Source organism: Amblyraja radiata, chromosome 3, assembly GCF_010909765.2.
Source record: "Amblyraja radiata isolate CabotCenter1 chromosome 3, sAmbRad1.1.pri, whole genome shotgun sequence".
Taxonomy (NCBI): domain Eukaryota; kingdom Metazoa; phylum Chordata; class Chondrichthyes; order Rajiformes; family Rajidae; genus Amblyraja; species Amblyraja radiata.
The window spans coordinates 81,297,310-81,308,930 of record NC_045958.1 but is presented as its reverse complement, the minus strand read 5'-3'; the positions used below and the strand labels follow the sequence as shown (position 1 = coordinate 81,308,930).

General features: G+C 43.4%; 1 protein-coding gene across 1 annotated transcript in view; it reads right to left on the bottom strand.

The window, feature by feature from the left end:
- Positions 1 to 259: 259 nt before the first annotated feature.
- The window catches only part of LOC116971226 (synaptic vesicle glycoprotein 2C-like), a 44,775-nt gene continuing 33,413 nt past the window's right edge, over positions 260 to 11,621 (bottom strand). Inside the window, exon 2 of the mRNA XM_033018211.1 lies at positions 260 to 1,096. Coding sequence (XP_032874102.1) covers positions 299 to 877 — 579 coding nt within the window. The 5' untranslated portion in view covers positions 878 to 1,096 and the 3' untranslated portion in view covers positions 260 to 298. The remainder of the gene's footprint in view (positions 1,097 to 11,621) is intronic.

The window sequence follows — 11,621 nt, the reverse complement described above, 5'->3', positions numbered from 1 at the left end:
AATTGTTACCTTTTAAAATGCATTTCATTTGCCCGTCAATAATACAGGAAACCAACTGCAGGATTAGATCACTTTTATGCTCTAGTCAAAAGTCTAAAATCTACTATTTGTACCTCCGACTTTGTTCCTGAACAACCACGAACAAGTTACATTTTCTTATTTTTTGGAAAAACTTTCTTTGAATGGAAAGCCAGTGTAATATTAGATAAGGGCACATTCGAATCATAAAACTGAATGAGGGGGCTGCAAAATCTATAGCTTAAGCTGACATTCTTCAGAGGAAAAATACAACAAAGGGTTACTCACCCAGCCATCCAGTGGTGGAGTTTTCTACGCACATATTTGTCTCGGCACTCGGCAGGACAAAACCCACCACAAACACTTCCACTCCATCAGCCATGAGGGACAATCCCAGCACAAGGAAGAGTGCCCACTGGAAGCGGCCATGGCCGCACTCCTGAATGATCAGCTCGTACTGTTGGGCCAGCTCCTCTTCGTCAGCTCTCCTCTCGGCGTCCAGCTCTTCGCGGTCCTTGTAGTCGTCCGAGACAAGTTGCCCAATGGCGACCTGGTTCTCCTTCCTCTGGCTGGTGTCTGGGATCCCCTGGTACTCCCCCTCGTAGATCTCATCCTCCTCGTCGTGCCCTTCTGTGGCATCACTGGAGCCCTCGTCCTCTGGTGGACCCTCTCCGTGAGTCGCTTTGCCATAGTTGTAGCCCTCGTCGTCTTGAAAGTTGGCGTAAGTTGTCTTGGTGTACTCGCCCTGCGCATAGTCACCGCCGGCATTGGTCTTCTTCACCGTTTGCTTCTTAACTTCTTTGGCAATGTCTTTGGCGCCCCTCACCAGGGTAGTCCTGTCCCTGAACGCATCATCCATCCTTCCTCCAATCTTAAACGCCTTCCACCAGCGAACACACCGAGTGCGATGAAACAAAGATTAAGAACCGCTGTCCAAATTTGGAGCCTTGAGTTTGGGGATCTGACATTCAGTTCTTCTTGAACACACACAAAAATCTAGTGCGTTTAGCAGCGGGTTTTCAGTGTTCTCGGTTGGTAATTGGGGACTTTATTTTGTTTATATTCCCATCGTCAGCACCTAGAACATCAAAAGAATGGAGAAACCACAATCAGGCATAAAACCACGATAGTTAAATAAACTAAACGGCAAGTGGAAGATAGTAATTATTACACTAGTTTGCTCAATAGTAATTAAAAATCATGATTGATCGATCGATTGATTGACTTATTGGTTGATCAATTGATTGATTGATTAAAATATACAACATGGAAACGCCCAACATAACCATGGATCAACAATTCACACTCGTTTCATGTTATCCCACTTTCGCATCCACATCCTACACACTAGGGGCAATCTTACAGTAGGTATGTTACAATACTTACCTTCAGCGGCACTGCAATTCTGCCACTGGCCGTGTGCGCGATTTTGGCGCATTTGAGGGGGGGGGGGGGGGCGGGGATAAAACGAGGTTTTATCCGACATGTTCCTGGATTATATTTGTTGGAGTGCAGGTTTTTGCTGAAGAATCGTTCCGACAGCCGTTCTGTGTGTTTTTTTTTTTAAATCGCCCGACAAGTTAATCGCTGGAATGATTTTAAAATCAGCTTCTGAAGCCATCAACGCCGACAACGGGGACGGATTTTACGTAGGGGACAGGTAAAAGAAAGTTGTTTATTTTTATGTATAAAAGTGTTTCTTAAGATGCATTTAATTCACATTTTAAGTAGCGAAACGGTGATTTTTTCCCCCGAACGAACCGGCAGTGTTTTTGCTGCCGATACGGGTTTAAATCCACCGCAACCGCAACATTCCAATTGATCGCGTTCCAGAAAAACCCACTCGCATGCTGATTTAAATGGCCATTAATTTACAGGTATTAAACATTAAATTCCTTCCATTTGACCTATAAACCCATGACAATGAGATTTAAAAATTATGTTATATTCTGAATTCTTGTGTGAATGTTATTTGGACACTTAGGTTATTTAAAAATGTTAATCTATTCTTAAGAAATGGATAGATGTTTAGATCTAGTAATTGAATTTTGTAATTAGCTACAATTAGGTAACTAACTAATTATATGCTTTAATTTCAAGTAATCTAAGTAAGATTGTTTCATATTTGTTTCAGAATGCTTCAATCTATAATAACTGAAAATTTCTTTCAGTTCTCTTAATTTTTAAGAAAATGATGGGATTTTGACTGTACTCGATCACAGCTTTTGTGTTAAGTCAATGAAAAAGCAATAGGGAACAAGATGCCAATTTCCGAGTATGAAAATGGCCATAACTTTTTTAATACTGAAGATATGAAAGTGAATTAGGTGTCAAATTAAACTTATTTTTATGCTTTATCTGATGGGATAAATTACAGACTTGATTTTTAAAATCTCAAAATGTTGTAACATTGCTACTTACACAGGTCAATTAACCCAGAGGAAACACACATGGTCGTAGGGAGAATGTGCAATCTCTGAACTAAAAGAACACTTTGAAGAGCTTTAATCATCATGTTTCTCCTTTGATTTCCAGTAATACAGAATTTGGATGAACTCCCAACAACTGGATAGAAATGAATAGTGAGACTGTTCCCAATATGAGGTCGCCAGGTGCTTCTGTATTCCTTTACGACATAGTAGGAGGCCATTCAGCCCACCAAGTCTAATGCCAATCCTATCCCTCACTTTCCCAATTCTGATATGAATACCCTGAATAAAATATATAAGGTAGGATTAAAGAACAAGGGGAAAGGGCAAAACAGAAGAGGGAAAGACATCTTCATGGAGTGCGCCTTGCCACTGAGTATGAGCTAGCACACTGATGCAATTATAAAGAAATCATTATCATACTTTATTAGCCAAGTATGTTTTGCGATATACGAGGAAGTTGATTTGCCACACAGTCATACCAATAACAAGAGACAGAACACATAAAATACATTTTAACATAAACATCCACCACAGTGACTCCTCCACATTCCTCACTGTGATGGAAGGCGAAAAAAAGTTAAATCTCTCCCTTCTTTGTCCTCCAGTGGTCACCTTCCGTTGACGGGACGATCTTACTCCCGTAACCGGCAGACGGCCTCTTCGTCGGGGCGATCAAGCTCCTGCATCGGGGCGATCTACCCCGGGTCGGGGCTAGTCGAACGTCGTGCGGCTTTTGGAGCTTCCTGATGTCGGTCTCTTACCCGAGACAGCGAGCTCCTTGATGTTAAAGTCCGCAGGCCGCGGTTGGAGCGTCGATGCCAGGCAAGGGATCGGCTCCGATGGTAACTCCACGCGGTGGGGCTCAAAGTCAGTCCCGAGCAAGGCCTCCAGCTCCACGATGTTAGCCCGCAGAGTGACCGGAGATATGATCCGGAAAACAATCGCAACTCCGGCAAGGTGAGAGATTGAAAAAAAGTTTCCCCCTCCCCCGCCCCCTCCCCCTCCCCCTCTCCCACCCCTGGCAGGGGTGAAATGAGTGTGTGGCCAGGATGGTTTGTGTCTCTGATGACACTGGCTGCCTTTTTGAGGCAGTGACTCCCATCGATCCGTTTAATGGTGGGGAGGTCAGTATTTGAGATGGATTGGGCAGTGTTCGCCACTAGGGTTCAGGGTTCCCCTTATTGAATTTGTGAGTGAATTATGAAAATCAAAACACTTTAGTCCATCAGTGCACATGTTCCAACCTAGAAACTTCAAATGAGGACAAAGACTTGACTGTGAGGACAAGACTATTATTGTTATTATTGCACTATTATTGTTTGTTGTGTGTGTGTGTGATATGTGTGTGTGTGTGTGTGTGTGTGTGTGTCTGAGTGTGTGTGTGTGTGTGTGTCTGAGTGTGTGTGTGTGTCTGAGTGTGTGTGTGTGTCTGAGTGTGTGTGTGTGTCTGAGTGTGTGTCTGCGTGCCTGTCTGAGTGCCTGTCTGAGTGTGTGTGTGTGTGTGTGTATGTATATATATATAATATGTGATCTATTTCCTTCGTTGCCTATTTCCTTCGCTACATAGATGCTGCCTCACCCGCTGAGTTCCTCCAGCATTTTTGTCTAAATATGATCTATATATATGTGTATTTGGATTCTCACATGTTTATTATATTGTTTATGGTGTAATATGTTTACATATTCTGTTGTGCTGCAGCAAGTAATAATTTCATTGTTCTATCTGGGACACATGACAAAAAAACACTCATGATTCTTGACTTCAACGGTCAAAAATCAGAATTTTTATCCAAATAAAATGATAAACTGATTTGCTAAAATACTTCAATGCAAGGTTCAATCAATGGTTCATTTGTTCTATCATAAGATCATAAGAGATAGGAACAGAATTAGGCCATTCGGCCCATCTAGTCTACTTCACCATTCAATCATGGCTGATCTATCTTTCCCTCCTATCCACATTCTCCCGCCTTCTCCCCATAACCGCTGACACCCGTACTAATCAAGATTCTACAGTACCTATCTGAAGAAGTCTGAAGAAGGGTTTCGGCCCGAAACGTCGCCTATTTCCTTCGCTCCATAGATGCTGCTGCACCCGCTGAGTTTCCCCAGCAATTTTGTGTACCTTCTACAGTACCTATCTCTGCTTTAAATACATCCACTGACTTCGCCTCCACAGTCTTCCACAGATTCACCACCCTCTGACTAAAGAAATTCCTACTGATCTCCTTCCTACAAGAACATCCTTTAATTCTGAGGCTATGACCTCTAGTCCCACACTCACCCTAGACTTTATTATCATATCTACTGATGTATAGTGACATTTTTTTTCGCACAAGTTCAGTAAATTATAACCATACATAGGCACAATTCTAGATTAAGCACAAGCCAGGTGCATAGAAATAGCCCACTGAGACCATACACAAGGTACACCAAGTTTGACGCCATGTTCTAAGTCCCAGCTGCAGTTGGCCATAAAGCCCCGTGGTCCTGGTGCCAATGCAGGGAATAAAGACCTGATAATGTTGTGATGATGTTCGTTCAGGGTAGAAATTAATCAGACAGCAGCGATAGATTCCCTGCCCACTTCAAGATGGCGCAAACTACCCGAGGGAGAAGGTGGGCCCTTGGTTTTGTATCTCATGAGGTGGCACCACTGGCAGTGCTGCACTGCCAAAGCGCTGAACTAGAGTGTACAGCAAGAAGTGTGTCTGAAGAAGGGTCCCTAGCCCATACAACACCTCCCCATGTGTAGGCAGCACGTCTGGAGAATAGGAATAGGTGACTTTCCAACTCGGAAACCCTTCCTCAGACGTGTTGAGTCAGAAGTTACTGGACTCCGTAAGTCTGCCGAGTTACTCCAACATTTTTGTGCCTATCGCTGAACTAGAGTGTAAGCTGAAGCTCTATGCACCAACCTCCCTACACAGTGGGACTGGCCAGAGGACTCGGAGACTTGAATCCCAACAACGGAGCTATAACCAAACGTATAAATGACATGGCTGGCGTCACAGGAAAATGTTTATATACCAGAAATACACAATGTACACCAGGAGAATGGCTTGGAATTTCCCAAGAAACTAACAATGTTAAAGCAGCATTTTGAGAAGAGCATCTCCAAGTGTCCCAAAGACAACTGTAAGAAAGTGTCCCAAAAAAAAACATTACAATAGGCTGTGATAATTCAAGTAGTCCAATTAAAAAAAACTGAGTGACAACTCCCTTTTATTTCTTGTAGAGTCCTGTTTTCCTTTGGCCCAACTTGCCCACACCAACCAAGATGCCCCACCTACAATAGTCCCATCTGCCAGCGTTTGGCCCATTTCCCTCAAAATCTGTCGTAACAATGTACCTGTCCAAATGTTTTTTAAATGGTGTGATATTACCTGCCTCAACTACCTCCTCCGACAGGTCTTTCCATATACCTACTATATTTGTGTAAAAAAGGTTGCCCCTCAGATTCTTATTAAATCTTTCCCCCCCCTCACCTTAAAATCTGATCCATACTTTATTCGCACAATGTCCTATATCTACGTTGTATTTCTTTTAATTACCATCATCTATGGTGTACCATTAAGAATATAATTATCACTGGATCATATGTGCAAAGCAACACATAAGGTAGACAGGATAAAAAGCACTTCACATATTGTTTGTTTGTTTAAATTAGTTCAGCTAAGAAATACAGCATGGAAACAGGCCCTTTGGCCCACCAAGTCCACACCAAATATTGATCACAAGTTCAGACTAGTTCCATGTTATCGCAATTTCTCATCCACTCCCTACACACTAAGGGCAGTTTTACAGAGGCCAATTAACCTAAAACCCCGCACATCATTTTAGGGTGCGGGGGGAGAAACTGGAGCATCTGGAGGAAACACACGCGGTCACAGGGAGAACGTGCAAATTCCACACGTATGGAATATTTGATATTTTTTCAAAATTAATTAAAATAAAACTGGTACCAAAACCAGAATGGATCATTTTTGGAATATCGGAAGGTATCCCTGAATTAAACGTGTATCAGAAGAATTTATTCAATTACGGGCTAATAATGGGAAAAAAGCTCATACCTGTACTTAAATTCTGGAAAAATGCGCCCACACCAACAATAAAAATGTGGACATCAAATATGTTGGAAACATTACATCTGGAAGAGATGAGATTCCTCTTAGCAGGTAAAGCAGACCAATTCCAAAAGACGTGGTCTACGTTTATGGACCTATTACAAGCATGAGGTGCAACAGTAATTTTTAAAATAAATAAATAAATAAGTGGTATCAGGACCTGGCAATGGGAGGTAAAACAACAAAAACAGACTTGGTTGGTAGTCCCCTTTCTGCGGAGTTTAATGTTATAATAGAGCGAATGTTCCTACTTTCTTTTTCTTTCTTTTCTAGGGTCTACTTTCTTACTTTACTTCCTTCTCTAACTTCTTTTCTAAGGGGCTTTCTTTTCCCAACACTCTCTTGCACTTCACGACTCTTGCGCACTTTCTTTACTTTCCTTACTTCTATCTTTTTCTTAAAGCTCAAAAAAATGAAGCGGTACAAAAAATGTATTAAGATATATGTGTTGTGTATTATTGTAATTTACCGTACTTCTAATAAAAATAATTTTAAAAAAAGAAAGAAAAAAAAAGAAAAAGAAAAAGGAAACAGGCCCTTTGGCCCACCAAGTCCACACCAAACATTGATCACAAGTTCAGACTAGTTCCATGTTATCGCAATTTCTCATCCACTCCCTACACACTAAGGGCAGTTTTACAGAGGCCAATTAACCTAAAACCCCGCACAACTTTTTAGGGTGCGGGGGGAGAAACTGGAGCATCTGGAGGAAACCCACGCGGTCACAGGGAGAACGTGCAAATTCCACACGGACGAGACGCGAGGTCAGGATCGAACCTGGGCCCCTGGCTCTGTGAAGCAGCAGCTACAACAGTGCCAATCTTCAACTCTCATGTCATTTAGTTAGAGCTCAGTTGTTAGGATTCAAGTCGCTGACTCCTCTGGCCAGTCCCACTGTAGGGAGGTTGGTGCAAAGAGCTTCAGCTAACACTCTGGCTCAGTGATGGGCACAAAATGCTGGAGTAACTCAGCAGACTTACAGAGTCCAGTAACTTCTGACTCAAACCAGCCGAAGAAGGGTTTCCGACCTGAAAAGTCAACCTTTTCCTTTTCTACACAGATGCTGATCTGACTGTGTAGCTCCTCTATTGCAGCAGACTGATTAGCTCCAGGATCTGGTTACAATTGCAATAGTTCCTCGATCACCCTAGGTGGCTTTGCACTGTCAAAATATAACTCGCACGTCAAGCTGATAGAGGAAACCCAAGACAGTTTACAACATGCACATTTGACTGTTTCCGCGGTAATACGAGTACTCAAAGTAAAATCCCACACAACCTAATGCAAACAAAGATTACAGGTGCACTGTTGCAGGGAGTACTATGACCATCGGAGATTCGAGTACAAAGAGCAGAGTTGCATCTCTGGAGAGCATGGATACAATGACCCAAAATCTCATCTACCCATCTTCTCCAGAAACGCTGCCTCACTCGTTGAATTACTCCAACACTTTGTGTCTTTGTTTTATTCGTTTAGAAATACAATGTGGAAATAGGCCCTTCGGTCCACCAAGTCTCCAACGGTCACCAAATATTGGGTACAGTTTTGGTCTCCTAATCCGAGGAAGGACATTCTTGCCATAGAGGGAGTACAGAGAAGGTTCACCAGACTGATTCCTAGGATGTCAGGACTTTCATATGAAGAAAGACTGGATAGACTCGGCTTGTACTTGCTAGAATTTAGAAGATTGAGGGGGGATCTTATAGAAACTTACAAAATTCTTAAGGGGTTGGACAGGCTAGATGCAGTAAGATTGTTCCCGATGTTGGGGAAGTCCAGAACAAGGGGTCACAGTTTAAGGATAAAGGGGAAATCTTTTAGGACTGAGATGAGAAAACATTTTTTACTCTTAGTGAATCTCTGGAATTCTCTGCCACAGAAGGTAGTTGAGGCCAGTTCATTGACTATATTTAAGAGGGAATTAGATGTAGCCCTTGTGGCTAAAGGGATCGGGGGTATGGAGAGAAAGCAGGTACAGGATACTGAGGTGGATGATCAGCCATGATCATATTGAATGGCGGTGCAGGCTCGAAGGGCCGAATGGCCTACTCCTGCACCTATTTTCTATGTTTCTACGTCCACGGCGACCATCGATCACCCATACACTGGTTCAATCCTACACATTAGGTATAATTTACCAAAGCTAATTAGCCGACATACATGCACGCCTTTGGAAAGTGGGAGGAAGCCGGAGCACCTGGAGTAAACCCATGCAGTCACAGGGAGAACGTTCAAACAGAAAGCACCCGTAGTTAGGATCGATCCCAGGTCTCTGGCAACAACTCTATCGCTGTGCCACTGTGTCACCCATTGTGTCCTTTTGTGAACCAGCATCTGCAGTTCCTTCTTTCTGCACAACGTCTACACAAATATGTTGTTTTCCCTTCAATAGTATTTGTCGGCACTGGGCCTGTACTCGCTGGAGTTTAGAAGGATGATGTGGGACCTCGTGGAAAAATCCAGAATAGTGAAAGGCTTGGACAGAGTGGACGTGGAGAGGATGTTTACACTAGTGGGAGAGTCTAGGACTAGAGGCCTTAGATTCAGAATGAAAGGACGCACCTTTTGAAAGGAGATGAGAAGGAATTTCTTTAGTCAGAGGGTGGTGAATTTGTGGAATTCATTGCCTCAGAAGGCTGTGGAGGTCATGTCAGTGGATATTTTTATGGCAGAGATTGACAGATTCTTAATTAGTACAGGTGTCAGGGGTTATGGGGAGAAGGCAGGAGAATGGGGTTGAGAGGGAAGGGTAGATCACAGTGGCGCAACGGTAGAGTTGCTGCCTTACAGCGAATGCAGCACCGGAGACCCGGGTTCAATCCCGACTGCGGGTGCTGTCAGTACGGAGTTTGTACGTTCTCCCCATGACCTGTGTGGGTTTTCCCCAAGATCTTTGGTTTCCTTCCATGCTCCAAAGACGTACAGGTTTATAGCTTAAATGGCTTGGTAAATATAAAAATTGTCCCTAGTGGGTGTAGGATAGTGTTAATATGCGCGGATCGCTGGTCGGCGCGGACCAGGTGGGCCGATGGGCCTGTTTCCACTCTGTATCTCTAAGCTAAACTAAAAGGTCAGTCATGATTGAATGGGGGTAGTAGACATGATGGACCTAATGGCCTAATGCTGCTCCTAGAATTTATCAACTGGTGACAAGGAGGAAAACCATCCCCTTGAAAGTGGGAATCCCAGAGGACACTTTAATTTACAGCTGGTAAACACACTTTCTCCTCAGAGTCAATCAGGGAATAATCCACGGAATAAATGCAGTTTCCATATTCATAGAACCTGCTAGCAAGTGGTTCCCTGACCTTCCACCGACAACTAAGATCAGCCATAATTTTCCAATTAAAAGTAACTAAGTGGCTGCAGTATGCATGTACAAATCCTGTGAAATACCAGAAACAAGGAACTAATTAATACACTAATGGGCACAAAGTGCTGGAGTAACTCAGCAGGTCAGGCAACATCCCTGGAGAACATGGATAGGTGACGTTTTGGGTCGAGACCCTTCTTCGGACTGACTGTGGGGGAGGGGAGAAGAAAGCTGGGAGAGGGGAGAGGAAGGACAAAGCTTGGCAGGTAATGGGTGGACACAGGCGAGGGGGGTTTGGATAGGCAGATGGTTAGAACAAAGGCCAGGAAAGCCTGGGAAATACTAACAGTGTACAACCTTAGCAGAGTAGCATGAAAATATCGTCAAAATCCTGCTATCCAAACTATTGCTACCTACAGTGCTTCAGCATCAGAAATTGAAAAGTAAAAAATGGCAGATACTGGTATATCGGAAAAAGAGAGTCCCGGACAATTCTCTGATTGTTTCTTCAATGTTTACAATTCCAAGGCGTAATCATGGTTGCAGTAGTGGCACTGATAGAAAATAAAGTTAGCCAAGTTACTCCTTGGGATTTATATATTTACCTATAAAATTACATTCTGATGGTTCAACAACATTTATTAATCGTGTAGACAAACTCTTTGCTACTGTGGCATGTTAGGTTTAGCCCTCAGGGCTAACGGAATCAAGGGATATGGGGAGAAAGCAGGAACGGGCTACTGATTGGGGATGATCAGCCAGGATCACATTGAATGGCGGTGCTGGCAAGAACGGCCAAATGGCCTACTCCTGAACCTATTTTCTATGTTTCTATAAACCTTGTGCTATGGTGGCAAAATTGGAAATTGGGCTCCAGCAGATGACATGGAAGGGTGACAGCATCTCTATTGAATGGCAATAGCTACATTGGATCTGCCCAGGCATTACAAGGTTAATATATCTAGATTCATAGTCATAGAGCAAGGAAACTTCGGCCCAACTCATTCATGCCAATTGGCCGATATCCCTCTAAACCTTTCCAATCATGTACCTGTCTTTAAAATGATGTTATTGTATCTGCCTCAACTACTCCTCTGATATTTATTCCATATACACAATGTCTGTGTGAAAATGTTGCTCCTCAGGTTCCGATTAAATGTTCCCCATCTCATATTAAACCTACACCGTCTGATTTCCGATTGCCCTGCCCTATCTATTCCCCTCATGATGTTGTACACCTCTGCTAGATCATCCCTTGGCCTCATGCGCCCCCAGGAATAAAATCCTTGTCCGCCCAATTTCCCCTAATTAGCTCAGGCACGCGGGTCTTGGCATCATCCTTGTAAACCTTCTCTGCAGTCTGATGCTGCCTGTCCCGCTGAGTTACTCCAGCATTTTGTGTCTACCTTCTCTGCACTCCTTCCAGCTTGACGTCAAACTTGGATCTGGCAAACTTAGTTCCAGCGCAGGTTTGTAACACCTGGAGGTAGACTCATAGGGTCATGGAGTCTTACAATGTGAAAATAACTCCCTCGGCCCAACTTGTCCACACTGGCCAACAAGGGTTTCGGCCCGAAACGTTGCCTATTTCCTTCGCTCCATAGATGCTGCTGCACCCGCTGAGTTTCTCCAGCTTTTTTGTGTACCTGGCCAACACGTCCAGTCTACAATATTCCCACCTGCCAGCATTTGGCCCATATATCCCTCTAAACCTTGATCAGCCATGATCAT